This window comes from Chelonia mydas, chromosome 4 (assembly GCF_015237465.2).
Source record: "Chelonia mydas isolate rCheMyd1 chromosome 4, rCheMyd1.pri.v2, whole genome shotgun sequence".
Taxonomy (NCBI): domain Eukaryota; kingdom Metazoa; phylum Chordata; order Testudines; family Cheloniidae; genus Chelonia; species Chelonia mydas.
In genome coordinates this window covers 59,768,674-59,795,236 of record NC_057852.1, presented here as the reverse complement: position 1 = coordinate 59,795,236, position 26,563 = coordinate 59,768,674, and the positions used below count along the sequence as shown (strand labels likewise).

Here is a 26,563-nt window from a genome sequence, read left to right as displayed (position 1 = left end):
GAGCAATCTTCTTTTTTTTGTTCACTCTTTTGCAATCCCTGCTTGTTTGACAGGCCCAAACTGAATTACATCACTTCCTAAAAGCAATCAAATACAGCACATCTTCTTAAGAAATTTAACTCACATACACATGAGCAGGAAACAGGAAACGTACTTGTTCCTGTAAAACAGGGAGACACGAACATTGAGACTCATGCCTAATCACAAAAAATGTAACATACAGAAACAAAACTTCATGCTGTTTTTTGTCCTGTTTCTCGCGGCAGGATCTGCCAATTATGGTAAGTAATAAAGTCTCTTTCACATTCTGAAGTAGAGCTATGCAGACATGTTTTATGCCTACAGCGATAGAACTCTGTTAGAAGGTAACACCCTGAAAACCTGATCTCTCTGTCAGAGGTTTGTGAAAACTTGCACTGTTTGTTTCAGCTTTATTTAACTTTGCTACTTTCATCTGTGTGTGTGTGTGTGTGTGTGTGTGTGTGTGTGGTTTGTTTGTTGTTTAATAGAGATCAGCTTCACCTATGACATTTGGATGCAAACATCCTCAGGTGTTTTTAGATACCGCGGTTTGGTTAACAACCATCATTATTTTCTGTTATGATTTTCACCATTTGGTGTATTTTGTCTGTAAAAGTCATGTCCTTCATAACAGCATTTAATGGACAAAAAAAAAGTGTACTCTTATTACATTCAAAGTTTTCAGTTGAATATTTCAAACAGCCATAATGAACAACTTTTGTAAAGCAAAATAATAATCTAGGGATGATTCATACTGTTTAAAAAATTATGTATTGCAGGCTTGAATAGTTAAATTTTGAACAAAAAATCATTAAACTATTATGTGTACAATTGTTTCATTTGTATTTTGCATAAGAAACAGAGGCAGTAACTGAACAATGTTGGTAGCTGTTTTAAAGAAAACTTACAAATTGTTTTACTTACCTGTCTTTGGGTGTGAAACAAACCACTTTTGAAATCCTTCAGTATACAGTGGTATTATTAGCTGCTCTCAAATTGCTGTATCAAGCAACAGTTCTGCACAAAATGGGGAGAAAGGAGAGTCACTCTGTTATTGCTACCCCAGTTTTATTATGGTTTTAATGACCATTGTGAAAATGGATTAAAAAAAAAAAAAAAAAAGGATTATAGCCGTGCCGTAAGTCTGGGCAATAGTCCCTGTCTATACTGCAAACCTGACTGTGGTTAAGGGTAATGCCTATACACACAAGAGCTATGACTGAATTATAACATGGTTTGGTCTTGCCTGTGTAGATGGAATAAAGTTGTATTACAACCATGCTAAAGGACTGTTATAACCCAAGTTATTAGAAAAAAGTCCTTGTCCATAATTATCAGGGAAATTATGCAGAATAGGAAGTCTCTTTCTAAATTTGGTCTAGTAACAATGAAGGACCAGAGCTCTCAGGTGGTCTTTCTAAGGTCTCACCTATGTGTTTGGCGGACCATTTACAACACAGTAGGCCAGTAGTTCTCAAACTTTTGTACTGGTGACCCCTTTTACATAGCAAGCCTCTGAGCGTGACCCCCCTTATAAATTAAAAACACTTTTTTATATATTTAACACCATTATAAATGCTGGATGCACAGCCGGGTTTGGGGCGGAGGCTGACAGCTCATGACTCCCCATGTAATAACCTCACAACCCCCTGAGGGGTCCCGACCCCCAGTTTGAGAACCCCTGCAGTAGGCCTTAAAGATGGTGAAAGCACGGTTAGGTCTTGCAGTGTGGATAGAATGATGTTATAAATAACATTTCCAAACTATATTAGAATCTTGCAAAGTCAAAGTTCCACAAATTGAATTACAGCTAAAAGAAGATTTGGTCCCAAGTACACTACAAGACAAAGCTGTAACAATCTCTGGGGAAAACTGTATTGTAACCAACCCCCTCACCACAGCCAGCTTTATAATGCAGATAAAGGTTGTACCCGAGCTGTGCTGGTATTCCCTGGAGTGTTCCATGTCCCTTTGTACTATGTTGAACATTTAGGAAGTTACAGAAACGCTTCCTCACTTACTGAGCTATTCCACAAGAACCTTGTTCAGCCATAGAGATAACAATATTCAACAGTGCCTCATGCGGAGGATGTCAAGAGCTAGGAGGTGATTGAATTTATGTTGTGTGCCCATCCTATTATCACCTTTAGCCATAATTCAAGAGGACTTCTCAGTTCAAGAGCCAAATGTGCTGTGTAGATTGTACGAACAGCATTCACAGACACCCTATAGTTTGCTGAAAAGACCTCTTAGGTGAAGTCACATACATAGCTAGGACCACTGGGGGATTCTTGTTCTTGACCTCTTTTCCGCCTCATAATGATAAATTTAAAAATGGAACTGATCCAACATCAATGTTTGTAGACATAAAAACTTCTTAAAAAATCTATGAGGAAGCTTAGCATAATTGCTGAAAATGGAAGTAAAATCAGATTTCTTTTCAGTCACTATGAAACTGTCTCCCACTAACGTATTTTGAGACCAAAAATGTGCCTGTTATAATTTTCTAGCAAAGTGATAAAGCAAGAAATGAGGGTTTGCTAGGATCCTTCCGTCTGGCCTGGTGCAGCAACTGCTACATTGCTGCATCATCTCTTTTTAAAGATGCATCAAAGTGCAACTCTCTGAAAAGTGGCCATGTAAAAATGGTACCTTTTTACTCAGCAGATTAACTCAATCTGTTGAGTACACACAAAGAGTTAATCTGTTGAGTACACACAAAAACTCTTTGTGTGTATTCCCATTTGATTCACAAACAAGTTGTTACTGCTGTTTACTCCTGCACTAGAGAGCCATCTCAGAGAAAGAGAATCCTTCTTACACATCAGCTAAACTGTATATCAAATTCCAGTCAGTGACCCGTGTGCAGTGTTCGTGAAGGTATCTTATGATTTCTGGTAATAAAGGCTTCAGCTCATTTGGTCTTAAACACAGAGGTCCCCTTGAGTGATACCTCTTGAGAAGATTCACCTCACAAATTCGTGAATGCAATGGAATTGCACAAGGTGTCATTGAGGGCAAAACTGCAGGACAGTAAGGTTAAACAGGTGTAACTAAGCGCATAATTTGGTCTGCAGAACCTTTATTAATGTTGATGATGAATGATCCCAGCTTGACTCTTAGATGCTGGTCAGAATTTGCAGGACTGGCAGTAGAAATGTCAGTTAAGCTGTCTATACCAGGGATGAAGTTGTTCCATCATCTAGAAATAAACTCAAGTATATTTCCCTCCTGGTTCACACCTATCTGGATAAGACTTTTTGCACGTACCCATTTTCTACAGGATCTTTTCTATTGATTTACCCCCACAAACGTGCCTGTTTTAACCCTCCAGCACAGTATATCTATTAATCAAGCTGGTCTTCAGTTGTTTTAAGGATTCCTAGGTATCATATCTGAGGCATGTTTCAACATGTTACCTGGGGAAGCCTTGCCCATTTCAAGGAGCAACACTCCTTAGATCAACAGTTAAATGTAATCAGATAAAAGAGTAGAAATGATGTAGAGAAAAGTTATTAGGTAGAAAGAAACACTTGGGCAAACTGGAGTCTTTTCCCCCCCTACACCCCGCACACACAGTGTTTGTTAATAAAAAGTCCAATGGAAAACAAAAATCCTGCCTCTACACCATAAATAATGCCACCTGGAGAAGTTTTAAAAATAATGTTTTGAGTATAGGGTGTATTAACAAACACAGTTCTGGGGGGCTCCTGTTTGCACAAATTTTTTTTCCAGTATATATAGTATTTTAACTCTGTTTTTTTAGCCCTAAATTGAGTTTTCTTTCACATGGACTATTTGTATGTTATAGCAAAGTTTGGAGAAACCAAAATTCCCTTTTAAAAAAAAAAACTGATTATTCCATCAATTGAAATCTTGTATTTTTTTTCCTTTTATTTTGTGCTCAGGTACAAAGCTGTAATTTTAAAACATTCCCCTCCAAGAACTTGTTTTATCAGAACAATCGAGGTCTGCTCTGGCAATTTTATAATAGGATGTATTTATATTCTTTAGAAAGAGGAAGCTGATTGCATGGTTTTTGCTTTGTCCTCCCCTTCAAATTAAAAAGAGAAGTCTTGTTTACCTGCCTACTTCATCAAGAAGGCAAACCACTGAGAGCAGGAAATGCAGCAAGCATTGTGTTCAGCTATGTCAACAAAAATATCATTCTTGCTTTTGTTGTGTAGAGAAATATGGTCTAGTCTGTATGGCCAATGATGAGAAAGAGTCAAGCAAGATTCACCAGTTTCTCACCAGTAGCTTTAAAGAGGAGAAGATGCTAAGCAAGACTTCATGCCATAGTGTACATGTCTGCAAACGATGCTGCTTGTCCTTTTCAAAATTTGAATGAACAACTTAGAATCATAGAATCATAGAATATCAGGGTTGGAAGGGACCCCAGAAGGTCATCTCGTCCAACCCCCTGCTCAAAGCAGGACCAAGTCCCAGTTAAATCATCCCAGCCAGGGCTTTGTCAAGCCTGACCTTAAAAACCTCTAAGGAAGGAGATTCTACCACCTCCCTAGGTAACGCATTCCAGTGTTTCACCACCCTCTTAGTGAAAAAGTTTTTCCTAATATCCAATCTAAACCTCCCCCATTGCAACTTGAGACCATTACTCCTCGTTCTGTCATCTGCTACCATTGAGAACAGTCTAGAGCCATCCTCTTTGGAACCCCCTTTCAGGTAGTTGAAAGCAGCTATCAAATCCCCCCTCATTCTTCTCTTCTGCAGACTAAACAATCCCAGCTCCCTCAGCCTCTCCTCATAAGTCATGTGCTCTAGACCCCTAATCATTTTTGTTGCCCTTCGCTGGACTCTCTCCAATTTATCCACATCCTTCTTGTAGTGTGGGGCCCAAAACTGGACACAGTACTCCAGATGAGGCCTCACCAATGTCGAATAGAGGGGAACGATCACGTCCCTCGATCTGCTGGCAATGCCCCTACTTATACATCCCAAAATGCCATTGGCCTTCTTGGCAACAAGGGCACACTGCTGACTCATATCCAGCTTCTCGTCCACTGTCACCCCTAGGTCCTTTTCCGCAGAACTGCTGCCTAGCCATTCGGTCCCTAGTCTGTAGCGGTGCATTCATTCATTCGCTAGCACAACCAGTAGTGATAAAAGCCCTATTGTGAAATTTAAAACAACTTTTGAGTGGCTGCTAAATATTACTCTTACTCATGCTGTGTAATATCCTATTCTGTGAAGAGTCATATTACTATTTGTGGATTAAGGTGCTGCTCACTGTGAGTCACGATGTCAGAATCTGGCCCAAAGAAAGGGACTAAGAGCACTCATTTGAGTCCCATAAAATGAAGGCAGGTTCTGTGCAAGCTCCCATGCTTAGTGCCACCAGTGTATTTCAACTCTGATCCGTAACTCCTCCTCCCACTGAGTGGAGCTATGCTACACTATGCAGTGACTGTATGACGTTGGCCAGTGAGATCATCACAGTCATAATCTATCACTTGAGACCTCAATCATGCTTTAAACCCTGGAGGCAGTTAAAACATAATTTCTAAATGCAGCAGTTAAAACACAGAAGGTAACAACAATATGCTGGAAGCAGCATTGTATAACTGGCTACTGAACTGCTGAAGGATGTACTCCGAAACCTGAAGGATGTATTTAATTCTCCCAAATTAAATCACTTAGGAAAAAGAAAGTGGGGATAGATGCTGTTTTGTCTCTAGAATTATGTGAAGTGAACAAATATACATGTTAACAAGGTCACCCTCTGTTATCTGAAATTATCTTGGGCTGGAGACTGGAAGAGGAATTTTATTTAATAGCGAGACAAGTGATCGGAAATCTGCTTTAAAGCTTGAACATGACAAATAAAGAACAGAAGAGACATTGGAACAGTCTCTCCGGGACATCAAATGCAAGATATATTCCAGCTGAAAGTTTAGGATTGTGGTTAATGAGATGTTACTATTTGTTCTTGCTTTCAAGTATACATCGTGCTTCAGACATCTGAAAAGCTTTTATAAATTATTTGCTCCAGAAATAACAGAAACCTAAACTATCCTCCCTCCGCTTGTCCTATTTTTAGCAGTGGGCTTGTTGCTATCAGTATGTTAAGCAGAGGAAGCTGACAGATTTCAAGAGAAGGATGATCAGAGGAGGGTAATTAAGCAAATGCAGATAAATGGTTCTGTGACACTGAGTTGGTTATCTGTTATGTCAGTATTAGGGTTAGCCATGCAGGTGTCTGCAACACACATGTCTATACTGGTGTGTTGGTCCATCATGATTAGATGATGATGTTAACTAACAAATGAAATTGTTGCAAACACTGGTGGTGACTAGAAACAATTTCTGGGAAGAAGAATCAGGAAGAATGAGGTTGCAAGGAATAAAAGTGCAGTACATTAACTCCTGTGCCAGTGGATCCTCTTGACAGGGTTTAAGCAGAACCAAGAATATAATGCGTTATAAATGCATGCAAAAATAAGAGGATACATGTAAGAGGTCATATGAAGGGTATTACCTACCCAAGAGGCAGAGATTCTGTTTTGCTGTTGAGTGAAGATTGGAAGTAGTAAAGAAGTTAAGTTTTACTAATTAATGTTTTGTAAAGTCCCTTGAAGGAGACCAGTTAAAAGTTGTTGCTATGTTTGGAATGAAGTAGTCTGATGACTTATTTTTAATATTAAGCATTTTGTGATCATAATTTTTAGTAAAGGATAAAATGACCAGGCACTCAGGTGATGAATATGGCATAAATACCTAGATAGATAAATCATCACTACAATAACAATGCAATAAACTCAAATTATTTTAATTATTTAAAATCTTGTTCCCTAGGATACAGCCTCAAGAGATACTTATTTCCTTCCAAAGATCTAGCAGTGAGGAGAAGCAATGTGGTCCAATGGATTAAGCATGAGATAGGGATCTTGAGTTCTAATTCCGGTTTTCTCACTGACTCACTGTGTCCCCCCTGGGCAAGCCACTTCCCTTGCCTCCCTTTATTTCCTCATTTGTAGAATTGATGTAATTGCTCCTCTCACAGGGTTGTGATGAGGATTTATGCGTTTATAAAGCAATTAACGTGTAAAGTACTATTGGTCCCAGTCTAGTGAAGGTCCTGAGTGCCTCCAGCATGGGGCTGAGAATCTTTAGTTCTCATTTACTTAAATGGAAGCTGAGGAAGATCCGTACCTTGGAGGAAGGTGTTTAGCACATCACAGAATCAGATCCAATATATTATTAAAACAGCCATACAGTCTTACCCTCATGTATTCAGTACAATGAAAGCCACAGAACACAGGGGACTGTCTAAAATAGCAGACAACACTGAGCAGCCACAACTTCAGCTCCTTTTAGGCTGAGAGTTATTTAAGGCTTGATACATGGAAATGTACAAAGGACTCATTCCTGCACCCTTTACTTAGGCAAAAGCTCCCATTGACATCAACAGGAGGTTTTGCCTCACAATAGGGCCCACAACTTGTTGTAGTTGTTCAAGTGATAAACACCACAACGTTAATAAAATCTATCTGGGGCAGCCTTGAATAATTCTGCTAACCCAATGCAGGCAGAAAGTTTTCCCACATCACAGTGATCAATGTCATCAACTGTAGCCCCGTTGCTTGAACAAACAAACAAAAAAATCCACCCCTATTACATCTGAAATGAGGGTAGCTAACACTTTAACTGCTACTTGTGCTATAGTGCCTGGCTGTAGGAGGAGCTCTACTCACTGCCTCATTGTAGGTGGAGGTAGAGGAACTGCAATTGTGTCCACTAAATTCTCTATATTCTTGGCTCCTCCAGTGCAGAGTCCACAGGGAGGGTGAGTGAAAGTCAGCAGTTTCTATGGGCTTTGCCTTCTCCTGGGCCAGACCTATTCCTGCCTCCGTCTCCTCCCTCTCCCCACCCCAGGCCGGTTGAGAGACTCTGGGGAGAAAACAATGGAGAAACAGAGAAAATGGTGAATTTTATGAAGGGCAGAGGACAGATTTGATGAGTCAGAGATAACGGGGTGAGCCAAATTTATTGAGTGGGTGGAGGATGAGTCTAGGACTCAGTCAGGAGAAAAGAGGAATGGCTGCACGTGTGGTGTGGTGTGTGAGAGAATTTATATTGTGCAAGAGCAAGCGGGTGGGTGTGGTTGTCTGGGAATGGAGTTACACGTGTTGCTGTTTATAAGAGCAAGCTAGCAGAATTTTGTCCAGATCATAAGTTTTCTTGACAAATTGGCAAGGATGATGTGGTTATGTATGAAGTGCTCATCACTGTGGTCAGTCAGTCCGCAGACATTCAAGTGTGGTTTAAAAAAAACAAACAAACAAACAAACAAACCAGGATGGGTACAGGAGAAATGAAGAGGAAATTTTAAAACCATTTGTTTTGACTCAATATCTATTTTGATTATCAAATTAAAAAGTGAAAATGTTAAGATGTTTACATATATTTGGCAGGCACTGCAAATGAAGACACTTCAGGAGATGATTCATCAGCATTGAATGATACAGTAACACCTAGCTCAGAGATATCTGCAAAATATTTTACAGCTGCAGGTGACCACGATCTGACCATCAAACCAACAGAAACCGAGAACAATATTGAAACAGAAAATAATGCAAGTACTGAGTTAAATGATATACATAATGACAACACCCCAGAAACGGCAGGTGTACCGCCTGCCTTAATGTTTGGCATTCCTGCGGTGATACTAGTCCTACTAATTCTGCTGATCATTTTCTTTGTGATACGTCATAAAAGGAAAAAGTCTAAGCAAGGTAAAATTTAGGACTTCAAATTTTAGAAGGATCTTTGTAGAAAATATTGAACATGAACAGGAAAGGATTTCAGGAAATGGAATGCAATGTTTATGATATATTTCTCTATCTAGCGATACTTGAATTTTCATATGCAGAAATGGAATGTATTATGAAACTCGAGAGTTTTGTTTTCCTCACCAAATCTTAGCACAGTATGTACAGTGTATCCCATTTAAATTGGTCTAGTTTTGCTTCTTAGCACCCTCTGCTAATCTCTCACATCCATGACAGCTATGGGCTATAATAAGATCCTCTGGCATCTCAGCCCTCTGGTAACATTCAAGGGCAAAGAGATAACTATTTGACCATGCATGTTTTTTCTCTTGTTCTGCTGTTATGCTTACTAATTCACTGTTGAGGGTACTTCTCTAATGAACAATTTACTTCTTTCATTACTGACAAGGAGAAACTACCTGAAAATAGCAGCAAAATCTTGATAAGAGTGAATTTATCTTAGCAATTCACGAAAGCTTTCACAGAGACCCTGTAGTGCAATTGCTGTTATGAAACCAATTGTTCAGATCAAAGTAAACTGCTTAAGAATCACATGATCAGGGTAACTGTATTCTGCAATAAGATGAAATTTCAGGAAGGTACATACACCCTACCTCAATAACTCCACTGTGTGAAACCATAAGAACTGAACAGAGGAAGAGCCTTAAAGATATAGAGCGATGTAGGAACTTTTGAAGGAGATGTACTGATATGTTTTGGAATATTTTGTGCTGTTAAAAGTATGTCAGCCTACAAATATTAAACCATAGACACTTAGGACCAAACTTTCAGTGTGCCTCTGAAAATGCCCCTGCATTAGTATTGGGTATATCACTGACATACACCAAATGGATAATGAAGCTTCTGCCTGGTTGTTCATATGTGTGGGGGATGTTCATGTAAATATGTGGGTACATTTTCAGAGGCCCACTGGAAATTTGATCGTAAAGATTGCTAGAGCACAATTCTGGGTTCCTGCTCACGTTTTCCTTTTGCTTGGAAGTAATACATTGGGTGTCTTAGCCTTATAGACACTCTACTCAGCCTATCCACTGCTCCTGACATGACTCGTTGGCAAACAGAGAGATAAGATGGATGTGCTGGAATGGGCTGGAGATTTTGATGTCTTCTGGCTGGGCTGAATTTAAAATAAGCTGATTTGAACCATAAAATAATTGTACAAAGTGGATATTACATCCAGCCCTTCATTCTTTTTATTACATGCTGGAACTCCTAAAGCATTTTGAGGCCCCTGCAGAAGAGGTTAGTTCTCTGTATGGTGGCCTGCTATTCCACACCACCTAACTGCTTGCTCGCTCGCTGTCGCTGGTATTTACATCTATCTGTCTATGCACATTTCCCTTCTGTTCTTCCCACGGTTTCTAGTATTCCTTAATATCTCAACCTACCCTCAGTCCTCTTTCATTTTCCATCTCTCGTGTGGCGTCTCATCCAGCTTCCCTGACAATTGTTCCCTTTGCTCTCTGTAATTCAGCACTCTGAGATTTCAGCTATCATTCAAGCTTCTTTACCTTTTCCTCCAATGCGGAAACCAGCTCCTATGATTTTCATTCATAAATAGGTGCATTACACATGGCCTGTCTCAAAGCTTGCAATAAACCAATTTTTATACCAGTTACTTTTTCAGGATGTCACTTTCCTTCCTGGAACTTGTTAGGTTCAAGGAACTCTGTTTGCAGTCTCCTGTTCACATGCTGAATGTGAACTCCCACTGCGCTGATCTGTTGCTTAGGTTTACCTCAGCTACCGATTTCTGCTCAAGCCAAACAGGGCGAGGTGACTCACGGGAGGGGCATGGGTCAAGTGTCCCTCCAGCAGCCGGCTTGAGCGAGGAGAGGAAGGGGTGGGGCGAGAGACTCTTCCAGCCACGCTGCCAGGGATGCTGCCCTGTGCAGCGCAGTGGCTGACTGGGAGAGCAGCTGGGTACGCAGCAACAGGCTGCCCCCACCCAGGCTCAGCTCCTGGGGACAGTGGCCGAGCAAGCCGGAGCCCTCCCGCCCCCCTGGCATGCTCAGAGTCGGCTCCTGTCCCCAGAGGTCGAGCTTGGGCAGGGAGTGGTCTGCCGTTGTCCCCTCCCCAGCCAGGCTCTCTGGTAGCCAGCTACTGCTGTGCGCAGAGCACGCGGGGGAGGAGGGCTCCGACTCGCTCAGCCGCTGTCCCGGAAGCCAAGCCCAGGCGGGAAGCAGCGAGCTGCCGCCGCAGCCAGGCTCTCTCCCCGGCAGCTGCTCTGGGGCCTGGCTGCTAGGGAGAGCAGCCGAACGTGCCGCGCCGAGGTGGGGGGGCGCTAGCGTAGCAGGAGGACAGAGTTCCACCCTCTGGTAGCCTGCACTGGGGAGGGGACGGGGAGAGCGCTGGGACCTGCCTGGGAGGAGTCACCTCGGGAGATCACGTGTCCTCCCCGGCAGCTGGTCTCCGCCCCCCCACCTGTTCGTCTCATGTATATTAATAACCAGCAAGAGTTGCTGGTGGTTAGTTTCTTTTAGTACATTAGAGAAAATGACTGATTAAAAGCAATCAGCACCTATGTAAACTACAGACGACATGGTTAATGGAAGAAAACGTGTAAAGCATTTTAGGTTTAATCTAAAGAATTAAACAAAACTGTTAAGTCTTTAAAATAAACCTACTGCAGAATTTCCCCAGCTATTTGGGATATCACATTAAGAGAAAATGGACAATTAAAGACAAGTTAACTATAAATTCAACTTTTTAAACTTATTTCATTTCAGGTGAACTGGGAAGTGAAAATGTCAAAAGGTAACATTTATAGATGCTGCTCATTGTTTTGGCTTGTTTGCTAAAGTAGACCATGTTAATTTTTAGGGCCTTATTGTTGTGGTTTTAAACTTATTGTGTGTCTTCCATGTCTTGAGAAGTGTATATTTTGCACTTTCAACACTCTTACCCTTTCTCATTAATTAACTAGAGGAGGCGAAAGAACCCCAAGTCCCACCAAATAATAACCACTGTTGTCTTTTGTGGTTGATGTATTGTAGGGTGCATTACCTCCTGCTAACATTTGCAGGCTCCTCTGGTGATTATAGTACATCTGGCTGCCACTGTGGGACTTCTGATCCTTCAGCACATAGACTGCAGGCAGCAGAGGGAGGTGGCACCGAGCAGGGAATACAGGCTTCTGTTGGGATTATTTCAGCCACACAGGTGGAGTATGGCATAGATGCCATGCAGCCTTTGATGCAACCTGCTGTCTACAGCCCCACCACTTGTTTTGGGCACAAGCCACCAGTGGTTCTCTTACTGTAAATGTGGATGCTGCAGGATACAATTATACTTTGGGTAACAGGGACAGGCTTCCTGACTGTCCATAAATTCTATCTGCCCAGAATAAGCTTTATGTCAATTTCAATTATTTTTCAAATTTGCTTGCTCATTATTACATGGCAAGTAATGATTCTCTGGATCTTGTGTGAACTGAATAACCCATGTCCAGTAAAAACAAGCAGGCTGCAGAGTAGTTCTCATCCATTTGATAGTTGTTACCTTATTATTTATTTTACTGAGATCCTTCCTCATGGTGAGTGCTGAAAATTATTAAAATGGATTTATGGGGAGGAGGGAAGAGGAGGAGAGGGGAGATTCCCTTTAATTCAGGGGTTCTCAAACTTCATTGCACCGCAACCCCCTTCTGAAAACAAAAATTACTATACAACCCCAGGAGGGGGGACTGAAGCCTAAATTCTCCTGAGGCCCACTACCCTGGGTGTGGGGGCCCAACGCCCAAGCCCCACAACCTCGGGTGGGGGGGGCCAAAGCAGAAGGCCAAGGGCTTCAGTCCGAGGTTAGCAGGGTGTAACCTCAGCCCTGCTGCCAGGGCTGAAGCCCTTGGGTTTCGGCCCCGGGCCCCAGCAAGTCTAAGCCAGCCCTGATGACCCCATTAAAACAGGGTTACGACACCAAACCGCTGCTTTAACTCATGCTAAAAATACAAAATAAAGTTAGCAATAGTCTTTCAACCATGAGACTGTCTCTAAAAATGATCAGTAAAGGAAAGAGTAAATTTAGTAACATGCAATTAGTATAGTTATGAACTTTTATTTTTAGGTCATTGCTGAAACCAACCTCCTGGTTGAAATAACATTTCTAACTTGGGGCTCTGTCTTGCTTCCATTGAAGCAATGGGAGTTTCACCATGGCTTTCAACGGGGTAGGATCAGACCCTTTATTTTGGGCCAAAAGAAATCTGATGAGGTTCAACAAGGATAAGTGCAGAGTCCTGCACTTAGGACAGAAGAATTCCATGCACTGCTACAGACTAGGGCCCAAGTGGCTAGGCAGCAGTTCTGCAGAAAAGGACCTAGGGGTTACAGTGGACGAGAAGCTGGATATGAGTCAACAGTGTGCCCTTGTTGCCAAGAAGGCTAAAGGTATTTTAGGCTGTATAAGTAGGAGCATTGCCAGCAGATTGAGGGACGTGATCATTCCCCTCTATTCGACATTGGTGAGGCCTCATCTGGAGTACTGTGTACAGTTTTGGGCCCCACACTACAAGAAGGATGTGGAAAAATTGGAAAGAGTCCAGCGGAGCGCAACAAAAATGATTAGGGGGCTGGAGCACATGATTTATGAGGAGAGGCTGAGGGGACTAGTCTAGAATGAGGGTGGATTTGATAGCTGCTTTCCATTACCTGAAAGGGGGTTCCAAAGAGGATGGATCAAGACTGTTTTCAGTGGTAGCAGATGACAGAACAAGGAGTTATGGTCTCAAGTTGCAGTGGGCGAGGTTTCGGTTGGATATTAGGAAAAACTTTCACTAGGAGGATGGTGAAGCACTGGAATGGGTTACCTAGGGAGGTTGTGGAATCTCCTTCCTTAGAGGTTTTTAAGGTCAGGCTTGACAAAGCCGTGACTGGGATGATTTAGTTGGGGATTGGCCCTGCTTTGAGCAGGGGGTTAGACTAGATGACCTCCCGAGGTCCCTTCCAACCCTGATATTCTATGATTCTCTAATTGTCTATCTAGAGTGCGTAGTTAAGATACCCATTTGTTCCATCTGCAGGCCATGATTATTTGTTTCTGACCTGTTGGGCTGATGCATCTACTGACTAGAGCAGCATTGGTGTCCCACAATTAAGGCCAGAATTATACAAGATTGATACAATGCTAGTATGTAACATGTCTATTTGAGTGAAACATGTTGTCTAACCCCATCTTTTGTTCCCTGGATCAAGTCCTATTTTTGAAGAAGACACACCCTCTGTTATGGAAATAGAAATGGAAGAGCTGGATAAATGGATGAATAGCATGAACAAAAATGGTACATGGTAACTCTCCAATCATTTCTCTCTTTGTCTGAGGTAGCCTCCATGAATAGAAAAAATACCAGAGCTATTTTATATTTGTGTTGCTAATTTTCCTAAAACATTTTTAGTCCTGATCTTCAGCCTACAATACCAGAATAGCTGCACAAGCAAATATCAGGAGTATTTAGACTGGCTAGGTGCTTATTTTTATCAAATGATGGATATAGATATAATACCATAAAAGGTTTCAGTTTTCAGTAGACGCTTTTATTAAACACGTGTACTGTATTTATATTTTTAAATAAAAATTGCTTTTTAGGGGTGCATACTTGTCTCTTTAAAAGATCTGGCTTTCTCAGTATTCAGTGTGTCTGCACTAGTGTGCTGCATATTGTGCCATTCTAAGAGAAATCACTGTTTACTCATAGCCCTTAGCACTAGTCACTCATTACACTGCTGCCAGGATCATCTTCCTGGCTCATCACTATGACTACATCACCCCCCTTTGCATCCTTCCACTGGCTCCTTATCATCTACTGCATCAAACACAAGCTCCTTCTTTTTGCCTTTTAGGCCCTTCACCATTTAGATTCACCTTATCTGTCAGAAATACTGCTTATCAAGCTGCCAGCCTGCACCTTTGCTCTGCCATTAATGGCAGCCTTAATTTATCCCTGATCCACTTCTCCCTGAAGCACCTCTGTGCTTTCTCCCAGGCTGCCCCTGGTGCATGAGAAGAGCTCCCCAGTCAAAATTCTCAGACGTGTCACCTAAGCTGCCTTCAAGTCAGTTCTCAAAACTCACCTCTTCCTTAATGCACAGAGTTAACTGCAACCTGATTACACCTACACAGGTGGCACAATGTGATTACTACTCCAGACTGGCTAAGAATTGCACATAGTCTAATCTTTTGGTTGCCTTACCCCATGCCCCAAAATGCTCGTTTGCTTCATCCACCTATTATTTCTTGTCTTTCAGGTGGTAAGCTCTTTTGGTAGACACCTGTCAATTCCTGTAGGTCTGTACAGTGTTTAGCAGGATGGTCCTCGGACCTTGTTAGTCTGTAGGCACTACCACAATATAAACATTAAATAATAATAATACTATGTCAATTGCTTTAAATACAGTAGATGGGGAAATATTTATTGTAAAAAGATGTTCACATTTTAAAAAGTCAGCAAACATTTCACATATTTCTTCAGCAGCAGCACCACATACAAAAATACCCCAAACTGCTGACTGCACTAATCTTGTGAAATAACAGATGTGAATGTAAACAGTTGTATTGTGAATAGATAACAAATAACCCTTGTAGTCTGAGTTTATGGCAAAGATGCATGTGGACAAGGAAAAGCACTTTCTATGTGTATACATACATATACACACACAAACAACTGAAATAAATGTCATAAAGGTTACCAGGACTTCCAATACAGCCACAAGGGCAGGACACTTTAAAATAGTTGATAATTATATCAAACAAAATCATAAATGTGAAAATATTACAGATAAAAAGAACTATATCTGTACCCTGGAGTTTTCTGGTTCGCAGTCCCTACTCTGAAAATGAACACAATTTTGAAATGTTTGAAAGAATCACCAAAGGTAACAGTGTGGTTGTCTTTTCTCTTCTAGCTGAAGGTGAATGTTTACCTACTGTAAAAGAAGAAGAAAAGGAATCAAATGTCTTCACAAGGTACTTTTTATTCTACCATTGTATTACTCAAAGAAACACTATCAACATTAGTAATTGGAAAATGTGATCTACTTTTTTCTTCTTTGTCTACTTCTAACGTATATTTATTTATTATGGACTTTGATTTCTCTTCAGACAAATGCCTCAATGCTCTTATCTTTTAAAAAAAAAAGTGTCTACTTGTATCTTTGCATCTACAGAAAACCCTGCAGTAAAAAGCCTATGTGTGAGAGAGACAGAGCAAACTGAATTTCATTAGTTGATCAGATTTTAATTGCCATTTCCCTGTTAATATGAGCATTGAAAAATCCGTTGTTTGTGAGCGGTCAAAAAGAAAGATCAATCAGCTTAAGAAAAAAAATTGAGTCTCATCTTCTACCACGAGATGGCTCTACTTGACTGAGAATGACTATCACACTTTTTGGCTTGTGTAAACAATTATTATATTTTGCATGTAGTTACTAAGATCAGTTATTATGAGATAATAATATACAACTCATTTGTCTGAGGTAACTATACTATCCTGGGCTCTGAGTTTGTCCAATCTCACAAGCCAAGTAGGATCAAGCCTGCCAAATCAATAGCTTGACAGACCTTAAAAGAAAACCAGCAGTGCAGTAGAAATGGTTTTGTTGCTTCAGGAGGTGAGACTCTCCCCTCAAAGTCAATACTGAGTTAATCTCCTACATGGTATTAATGGGAGGAGGGAAACACTGTGTTGCTTTCATTCAGATTAGATTTAAAAATCAAAATCCTGATGGCTTGGTAGACAGTAAAATTCTCTTGACAGTTTTCACAAGGGTAAGGGCATGAACCCTGGTATCCTGAATAAACTGGCCATTCAGTTCTGCCTACCTAAAATTGCTCCTATTCTTCAATTCGCTCCTATTGGCTGCAATTGCTCCTATTCTTCACTTCTTGTCATGCTCCTGCATTCCCACCATAGAGGTGGCTGCATTTCAGTGGTAGGGGAAGTAGTTAATCTCTCTAATAGATATATAATGATGAACAATGACACAGGCACAAACAATTCCGCATAGATGCCATGTCAGTAGTTCCAGATGCCATGGTGTGGTTCCAGTAGAAAAGAGTTGCCAAGAAACCAGCTGGGGAAAGGGTACTGGGGCCCGTTAGGCCACAGTACCCCTCCTCATGGGTGTTCTCAGCCTCCACAGATTCCTGGGGATCCAACATCTTTGGGGTGGAGCCCATGAACTCTTTGGTGGGGAAGCAAATTCCATGCTTGCAGCTGAGATGCTGGAGGGGGTGAGGCATGGAGGAAGGGAGAGATTCTCCTGGAGATTTCTTCTCCCAGAGCCCTATTCCAGGGAGATCATCATGGCAGATGACGAGCTAAACTAAGGTCACTTCTTCATAATGTGAGTGCAAGCAACTAGTATCAAAGGGCATTTTTAGAGATTCATAGATATTAAGGTCAGAAAGGACCATTATGATTATCTAGTCTGACCTCCTGCACAATGCAGGCCACAGAATCTCACCCACCCACCACTGCAATAAACCTCTCACCTATGTCTGAGCTATTGAAGTCCTCAAATCGTGGTTTAAAGACTTCAAGGTGCAGAGAATCCTCCAGCAAGTGACCTGTGCGCCATGCTGCAGAGGAAGGCAAAAAACACCCAGGGCCTCTTCCAATCTGCCCTGGAGGAAAATTCCTTCCCGACCCCAAATATGGCGATCAGTTGAACCCCGAGCATGTGGGCAAGATTCACCAGCCAGATACCCAGGAAAGAATTCTCTGTAGTAACTCAGATCCCACCCCATCTAACATCCCATCACAGGCCATTGGGCCTATTTACCATGAATATTTAAAGATCAGTTAATTGCCAAAATCATGTTATCCCATCATACCATCTCCTCCATAAACTTATTGAGTTTAATCTTGAAGCCAGATAGGTCTTTTTCTCCCACTGCTTCCCTTGGAAGGCTGTTCCAGAACTTCACTCCTCTGTTGGTTAGAAATCTTTGTCTAATTTCAAGTCTAAACTTCCAGATGGCCAGTTTATATCCATTTGTTCTTGTGTCCACATTGGTACTGAGCTTAAATAATTCCTTTCCCTCTCTAGTATTTATCCCTCTGATATATTTAAAGAGAGCAGTCATATCTCCCCGTCAGCCTTCTTTTGGTTAGGCTAAACAAGCCAAGCTCCTTGAGTCTCCTTTCATAAAACAGGTTTTCCATTCCTCGGATCATCCTAGTAGCCCTTCTCTGTACCTGTTCCAGTTTGAATTCATCCTTCTTAAACATGGGAGACCAGAACTGCACACAATATTCTAGATGAGGTCTCACCAGTGCCTTGTATAACGGTACTAACACCTCCTTATCTCTACTGGAAATACCTCGCCTGATGCATCCCAAGACCGCATTAGCTTTTTTCACGGCCATATCACATTGGCGGCTCATAGTCATCCTGTGATCAACCAAAACTCCGAGGTCCTTCGCCTCCTCTGTTACTTCCAACGGATGCGTCCCCAGCTTATAACTAAAATTCTTGTTATTAATCCCTAAATGCTGACCTTACACTTCTCACTATTAAATTTCATCCTATTACTATTACTCCAGTTTACAAGGTCATCCAAATCCTCCTGTATGATATCCCGGTCCTTCTCTAAATTGGCTATACCTCCTAGCTTTGTATCATCTGCAGACTTTATTAGCACACTCCCACTTTTTGTGCCGAGGTCAGTAATAAAAAGATTAAATAAGATTGGTCCCAAAACTGATCCCTGAGGAACTCCACTGGTAACCTCCCTCTAGCCTGACAGTTCACCTTTCAGTATGACCCGCTGTAGTCTCCCCTTTAACCAATTCCTTATCCACCTTTCAATTTTCATATTGATCCCCACCTTTTTCAATTTAACTAATAATTCTCCATGTGGAACCATATCAAACGCCTTACTGAAATCTAGGTAAATTAGATCCACTGCATTTCCTTTGTCTAAAAAAATCTGTTACTTTCTCAAAGAAGGAGATCAGGTTGGTTTGGCATGATCTACCTTCTGTAAAACCATGTTGTATTTTGTCCCATTTACCATTGACCTCAATGTCCTTAACTACTTTCTCCTTCAAATTTTTTTTCCAAGACCTTGCATACTACAGATGTCAAACTAACAGGCCTTTAGTTACCCGGATCACTTTTTTCCCCCCTTTCTTAAAAATAGAACCTATGTTAGCAATTCTCTAGTCATACAGTACAACCCCTGAGTTTACAGATTCATTAAAAATTCTTGCTAATGAGCTTGCAATTTCATGTGCCAATTCCTTTAGTATTCTTGGATGAAGATTATCTGGGCCCCCTGATTTAGTCCCATTAAGCTGTTTGAGTTTTGCTTCTACCTCAGATATGGTAATATCTACCTCCATATCCTCATTCCCATTTGTCATGCTACCATTATTCCTAAGAGCCTCATTAAAGACTGAGGCAAAGTATTTGTTTAGATATTGGGCCTTGCCTAGATTATCCTTAACCTCTACTCCATCCTCAGTGTTTAGCGGTCCCACTTCTTTCTTGGTTTTCTTCTTATTTATATGGCTATAGAACCTTTTACATTGGTTTCATTCCCTTTACAAGGTCCAACTCTACATGGCTTTTGGCCTTTCTCACTTTATCCCTACATGTTCTGACCTCAGTAAGGTAGCTTTCCTTGCTAATCCCTCCCATCTTCCACTCTGCTTTTTCTTAATCACCTCTCTGAGATGCTTGCTCATCCAGCTTGGTCTACAACTCCTGCCTATGATTTTTTCCCCCTTTCTTGGGATGCAGGTTTCCGATAGCTTCTGCAGCTTTGACTTGAAGTAATCCCAGGCCTCCTCTGCCTTTAGATCCATAAATTCTTCAGTCCAATCCACTTCCCTAAGAAATTTCCTTTATTTTTGAAAGTCAGCCCTTTTGAAATCAAAAACCCTAGTCACAGATTTATTTTTGTTTATCCTTCTGTTCGGTTTGAACTGAATTAGCTCATGATCACTTGAACCAAGGTTGTCCCCTACAACCATTTCTTCTATGGAGGGCCTCACTACTCACCAAAACCAAAACTAAAATGGCATCCCCTCTTGTCAGTTCAGCAACTACTTGATGAAGAAATCCATCAGCTATCACATCTACGTAAATCTGAGCTCTATTATTATTACTAGCACTTGTCCTCCAGTCTATATCTGGGAAGTTAGTCTCCCATGATCATGCAGTTTTCATTAGTATTCACTTCATTAAAAACATTAAAGAGGGCTCTATCCATATCCAAATTAGATCCCGGCTGTCTATAGCACACCCCAAGCACTATGACAGGGGAGGCTCTAGTAGTTTTCTTCCCCAATGTGATTTTTGCTCAGACGGACTCTGTCTTATCCATTCCATCGCTTCTAATTTCTTTACATTCTACTTCATCATTGATATACAATGCTACGCCACCACCTTTGCCTTTATTTCTGTCTTTCCTAAACAGCATATACCCTTCAATACCTGTAGTCCAGTCATGACTACTATTCCACCATGTTTCTGTTATCCCTATAATATCTGGTTTCACTTCCTGCACCAGTAGCTCTAGTTCCTCCATTTTGTTACCTAGGCTCCTTGCATTGGTGTACAAACATCTTAATTTTTGCTGTTTGGCCTCGCTCACATTCTTTACCCAATTAGGTACAGACATTCTACAGCCAGTATGACCTATTAGACTGGTATCCACACTGCCCTTTCTCCTTATGTCCATTCTACTGCCCACGGCTGTATCCTTTCTTACTTTGTTTTCTTCCCTCTTAAATGTTAAAATCCGGTGTGGAGATTACCTGGACATCTCCCCCAAATTCCTAGTTTAAAGCTCTCTTAATCAGTTGGGCCAGCCTCCACCCTAGAAGTCTATTTCCTTCCCTACTCAGATGAAGTTCATCCCGAGAGAACTGTCCTCTGTCCATGAATGCCTCCCAGTGGCCATACATCCCACAGCCCTCCTTACAGCACCACTGCCTGAGCCATCTGTTGATAGTCATAATCTTGTCACACCTTTGTTGCCCTTCTCTAGGAACAGGCACAATCCCACTGAAGATCACCTGAGCCTTGATTTCCTTAAGCATCTTCCCCAGCCTGGCAGAGTCTCCCTTGATACGTTCCAGTGAGAATCTACCGGTATCATTTGTTCATTGATCTACTGGTATCATTTGATGATCAGTGGATTCTTTCCTGCTCCCTTTAAGATCCTCTTCAACCTCAGGTCCACATCCTGTATCTTCGCACCTGGTAGACAGCACACCCTTCTATTCTCTGGATCAGCTCTGGTTACAGGCCTGTCCATTCTTCTCAGTAAGGAGTCCCCAATCACGTAAACCTGCCTTTTCCTGCTGACGGTGCGATTCTCTGGTCTATCCCCTGTTCCCTCTGGCTGTAAATTCTTTCCGTTCCTATTCTCCCTTGTAATCCTCTTCAACCCATCCTGTATCCTCCTGGGGCTCATACTTGGTGTAGTCTCCATTGACTCTTCCCCTTTTCCTATAGGGCTAGCCGCTCTTCTCTTCTTCCTTGCCCTTCCACCTTCAGTGACCACCTGCTGAGCCCCTTCTTCATTTTCCAACTCTGCAAACCTGTTCTTGAGCTCTGTTTCTCCTTCACTTGCCTGTCTTTTCCTCTGCCTGGTTCTCTTAGTCACATGCTTCCACTGTCCATTTTCTTCACCCAGCAGTCCCCCTCAGAGTTCTTCGGTCCTGCTTCCATCTGTAAGTCTGAGCTTTTCCCTTCACCGCCTCATGTCTTTGCTCCATAATCTGCTCGAACCCCCTTCTAAACTCAACCAGACTTTCCACCTGTATCTCCAATCCTCGGATCTTTTCTTCCATAAGCTCTATCAGACGGCACTTCATGCAGACGAAACTCTTTCCAGGTACCCCCTCCAGGACCATGTACATACCACAGCTTCCACATCCAGTCATCTTCATTGTGTCTTCCACTACTTGGGTCAATCCCACTGCTGCCTCTGTATCTGTCATAGCCTTCTCACCTAAATCCTGTTAATCTGGGAAACACAAACCACACCAAAACACTACCACCCACAGCAAAAACAAACCCCGAACAAGCACCACAATACAAACTCCCCTTTCAGACTCCCACTCACACTCCCCCGTTTACAGCTCTGTTTGCTGGCTCCTGTCCCGCTGCAGCTGTCTGGTATAAGTTGTATTGGTCACATGCCTGGTGAGCAAATGGTGTGTTATATGAAGGGAGGAAGAGGTGTTTGGTTAATGTTTACATGGTGCCTTGAAATGCACACCAAGAGCAAACTGCAGTGTTTGTGTGATCCTGTCTCCCCATCTGAGGAGTTACTATCCAAACCCCCCACCAGGATTATGTTCCAAACCCATTCTTGTTTAGGCTCATTTAAAATCCCATACCCATAAACTTTAGTTAAAATAATATATAGAACCTTGTAGGGTTAAGTTTTGTTTCTGCTGCACTCTACTTCCACATCTGATCCTGCATGAAAAGATGAAAATTGACAGTGGAGACAGGAAGTCATCTGGACTCTGAAAAATATTTTTAAGAGAAGAAAACAGAGAAGCTTAGATGATGGGAGATGGGTCATAAGAAGGAAAGGATCAGATCCATGAGCAGGTCACACTCAGGGATCAGACTGGGGTTGGGGTAAGAATTGCAGCCTACCCTCCATCCACCAAATGAGAAGCCATTTATAGTAGATAGCGTAGATCTTCCTAATATGATCATCTCTTTCTTTCATGCCTTGATCAGTGAAATAGTTGTATTGACAGTACATCATTAGCCTCAGAGTTTACTCAGGTAGTTCACATTTCTCTCAAAGCTGTTGTTTCAGGATGTCTGCAAACTCATGCAGATACCACTGCATCTGTTTGCATTTGAAGAAGTTTCCTTTACAACTATCAAGACAAGAGAAATTACTCTTTTAAAAAGTGAAAGCTTGATTCTGGATCCAAGATGCAACCACTAGCAATCAGACTGTGAAAAAGCATGTGTAATAGCCTTCCTGTTTCTCTGTTCCTTCCTGTGTATGAGCCCATCATGATGACAGATAAAGAAGGAGGGAGCAGAACTGAGAAACCATGGATTGTAAAGATAACTACACACCCTTTCTCTAAAAGTTAGATTTATCGTAAGTCTTTGCTTGCCCAGACTATAGCTTGAATTAACAAGTAGAATAAGACCAAGAATTTCTTAAACACCTGCTAATACCAATACTGGAAGTAAAAACAATGTAAAGTCATTGTGGCACCTTAGAGACTAACAACTGGAAATGTTGCTGCAAAAGCCATTTTTAAGGCATAACATTCCCTAGTATTAATTTTGTGCTCTGAAATTACATAGCTATTGAATTACAACTCTTGGCATTTTCTTAAGTGTTCATTTTCAAAAGTATCAGCTTGACCTACTAATTTGATTTGATATTTTATTACCATAGGTCTAGTTAGGATGGTCTTGTAGCTAAAAAAAACAAACAAGAATCTGAGGCTATGTCTACCCTGCCCCACAGTTCAGACTGGGGAGTGTGTGAACACAGTGCTTGCCACAGTGCTGCACTGTAACTTCCCCATGTGATGCTGCAAGCACAAACTAAAAATGTTCCTAATTCGCATGAATGTAGTCCTGTCTGACAAGGACTATACTAGGAATGTTTTAGTTCATTGCCACAAATCTACATAGGGAAGTTACAACACAGCACTTTGATGCGAACTCTTATGCACACCCCTGTATTCCAAATTGTGGGGCAGTGTAGGCAAACTGCATGTCAGGAGAGCTGGGTTCTTTCCGGGCTAGACCCCAGATTTCCTCTGTAATTTTGGTCAAGATGTCTTTGGGCCAGTCACTGCCTCAGTTTCCCCATCTAGAAAATGAGGATATTGCTACTTCACAGTTATGAGGCTTAGGCCCTAAGTCAGGAAAACATCCCTATTCAGGAAAGCACTTAAGCACACATAAGCATGTACTTATGAAGTCAACATTGAAGTCAACAGGAAGTTAGGCACTTTCATTAAAGCATTCCTTAATTGTGATCTGAGGGTTTTTCTTAATGTTTGTAAGACACCTTGATGCTCAGTTGAGGGGTATTGTTGAAATGCAAAGTGTTATGACTGATTCTTTTAAAATTTAGTTCCAAATTCAGGACGACAGGCTCATTTAGGCAGATTTTTAAAAAAATTATGTAACTATTTTTTTTAGATTTAATGCTAAATAGTTCTGCAATGCAGGGAATCTTAGCCAACTTTTCAATGCCTTCTTGAACAGAAGTGGTGATATTTTTGGTCAGGTTTTTTGTTTGTTTTTTGTTTTTGTTTTTTGATGAAAATTCCACTTTCATCAAAGTCCAAATGTTCTGAAAAATGCTGTGATTTCAACTACATTTTGTTTTGAAAAAAATTATATGAAGCATTTTTGATCATGCTGAAAAAGCCATTTCAACATTTTTGGAACAGACCATTTCAATTTTTCACTTTGAAAGAATTTTTTCAAACAAAATTCATTGTTTTTATATTTAAAACACTTTAAAATGTCAAAATCAGAACTAAATGCTAAGATTTACCCAAAACTACATTTTTTCAGAGTTTTCTTTTGTGGGAAATTTCTAAATGTTTTGGTTGTGTTCCATTTTGGAGTAGAAATCAAAATCGTGGAATTCTTGCAAAAAGAAAAAAGAAAAAGAAAAGAAAAAATCTGGTTCCCCACCCAGCTCTATTATTGAGCCTTACCAAACAGACATGTTTTGCTGACAATGCCTCCTGGGTCACATAAACAGAAGAAAGAAAAATACATAGAACTGTTAACAGATCATTTGAGGAAGTGTGTTATTAAAGTCAAATAAATGATGTAAAACAGCTATTATTAAATTTAAAAAATCCTGTTAATCCAGCATTAGAGTTATAGATTTCAGCACACAAGGCAGGAAATTACAGTACACTCAGGAGCTGCTAGCCTATGCTGAATTCTGCACCGCTACGCCTTCAGTACTGCTGTTACCCATGCTAGCTAGAATCCAATTTAGCATAGGTATGCCCAGCCATGCTGCAATCACAACTTCACTTGCAGTGTAGACATATCCTAAGTAACAGAAAAGTCTTTGTGTGTTACCATAAACAAAACAGGTTATTGGAAAAAATACCAGAGAGTAAATTATTTACGTGGAAACAGGGACAGAAGGGGGGGGGACAGAAAAGGAAACAATTTGACTTATATAAGAATGGATTTAAAAAACATTCCATGTGGTTCCCATAGCACAGAAGCTGGGGTGGGTGTGTCAGGGGGAAAATATGATTTGTCAGGGTTTGCCTGGAAACAGGAGAGAGCTTTCATTGAATAGTCTCCTTAGACAATAGAGAAATCAAATCAGCCTCACTCATGCTGCCTGGTATCACAAATATGTTCATTTCATGGAATCTATGACCTGTGTTTATTTTCAGTCCACAAGATCATCATTACAATCCACCGTCCCACTACCACTGAATAAACTTCACTGGAAAACTATAGTGACAAGTTGTTTCTCTCTTTAATACATATACAGGGACTGCAAATCATGAAGTCCAAACAGCACTGAACTGGTTAAAGGGAAGCTGTGCACAAGGCTCATAGTCCTATCCTGCAGATATGAGATGAACTGGATGTGAACTTAATTAGTCTCAAACAGCAAGAGAAGCAAATGCTTTTGTTGTTCCCTGTTGCATGCATTCTTTGTAATGGAGGCATCACTAATAAAAACAAGGAAATGCATTACAGTAAGATTAAGGTCTGATTTAAACTTGCATTGCAATGAAATTTCAGCATTAATATAGCAAGAACAGTCCTATTTCTGAAGGGCCTCAGAACAGTCCTCGTTCCACCTTATCTTCTATCTGTGTGTGGCTGTGATATGCATGACTGCTCATGTACCAGAGTTCCTCCATAAAGTATCACTGTAGCCTTAACTCTCAATTTCCTTGTGTTAGTGCTAAATTCATAATCTTGTATTTTTTGGGGGTATATAATTTACTTTTTTTGTAATGGTGGAATAATTTGTTTTGGATTTCCATTGATGAAGTAAAAGGCTGTGACTGCCAGAAAAGATTTGATGTCCACTAAAAAATTAAACTGCTGAAAGCTACAGCATGGAGGATGTTCCTTAAGGCCAACTGCAGCCCCAAAGGAGGACCTAAGGTTTGTCAAATGTTTTGACATTCTCAGGAAAAAGGCACTATAGAAGTGGAAAGTTTTATTTAAAGATTTCCTCTCAGCTGTTGAACCATAGTCCCTCCAGATACTCTGAGCTGTTCTTTCAGCTCTTCTCTCAACTCAGGGCTATTTTCTAATAATAATGAACTCTAGGGATTTTCAGTTTAAGGTACTTTGATATTCATCCTGCTTTTCACTGAAACAACTTGATACCAACCTGTTCTGAACATATGCATCTGAAACTGCCTGGCCAAGATTTTCAGAAGTAACAAGTTGATTCAGATGCCTCAATTTTTGGGTACCTAACTTGAGACACCTTCAAGGGGGAATTGCTAAAGGGTGGATGCTCAATACTTTCTAAAAATCAGGCCTCTTACAGATGCCAGATGTTGGGCACCCAAATATTGTGGAACCCCCCCCCCCCTCGTCCCCCCCAAAAAAATCACTAGCCTCTTTTTTGAAAATCATGACTTTTTTTTTTAATACATAACAAACGTGTGGAACTGAATGTTAGTTAATGTAGGTTTTTGTCCTATATTTAAAACATTAACCTCAAGTCCTAGCTAAATTTACTTTCCACAGTATATTATTTCGTACCTG

At 41.0% G+C, this 26,563-nt stretch overlaps 1 protein-coding gene across 1 annotated transcript; it reads left to right on the top strand.

Moving 5' to 3' along the window:
- The first annotated feature begins 121 nt into the window (after window positions 1-121).
- Window positions 122-25,895, top strand: TMEM154 (transmembrane protein 154). Its single transcript, XM_007071290.4, has 6 exons — window positions 122-281; window positions 8,457-8,777; window positions 11,564-11,591; window positions 14,024-14,109; window positions 15,731-15,791; window positions 25,320-25,895. Exons 1-6 carry the CDS (start codon window positions 194-196, stop codon window positions 25,333-25,335), a joined length of 600 nt encoding a protein of 199 aa, XP_007071352.2. The 5' UTR covers window positions 122-193; the 3' UTR covers window positions 25,336-25,895.
- The last annotated feature ends 668 nt before the right edge of the window (window positions 25,896-26,563 follow it).

What these genes read in the sequence shown, in the direction of transcription:
- TMEM154 (XM_007071290.4), top strand. Translation starts at nt 194, where the DNA reads ATGCCTAATCACAAAAAATGTAACATACAGAAACAAAACTTCATGCTG. An exon ending in GGAAGTGAAAATGTCAAAAG is followed by an intron (nt 11,592 to 14,023) that starts GTAACATTTATA and finishes CCCTGGATCAAG; the next exon opens with TCCTATTTTTGAAGAAGACA. An exon ending in GAATAGCATGAACAAAAATG is followed by an intron (nt 14,110 to 15,730) that starts GTACATGGTAAC and finishes TTTCTCTTCTAG; the next exon opens with CTGAAGGTGAATGTTTACCT.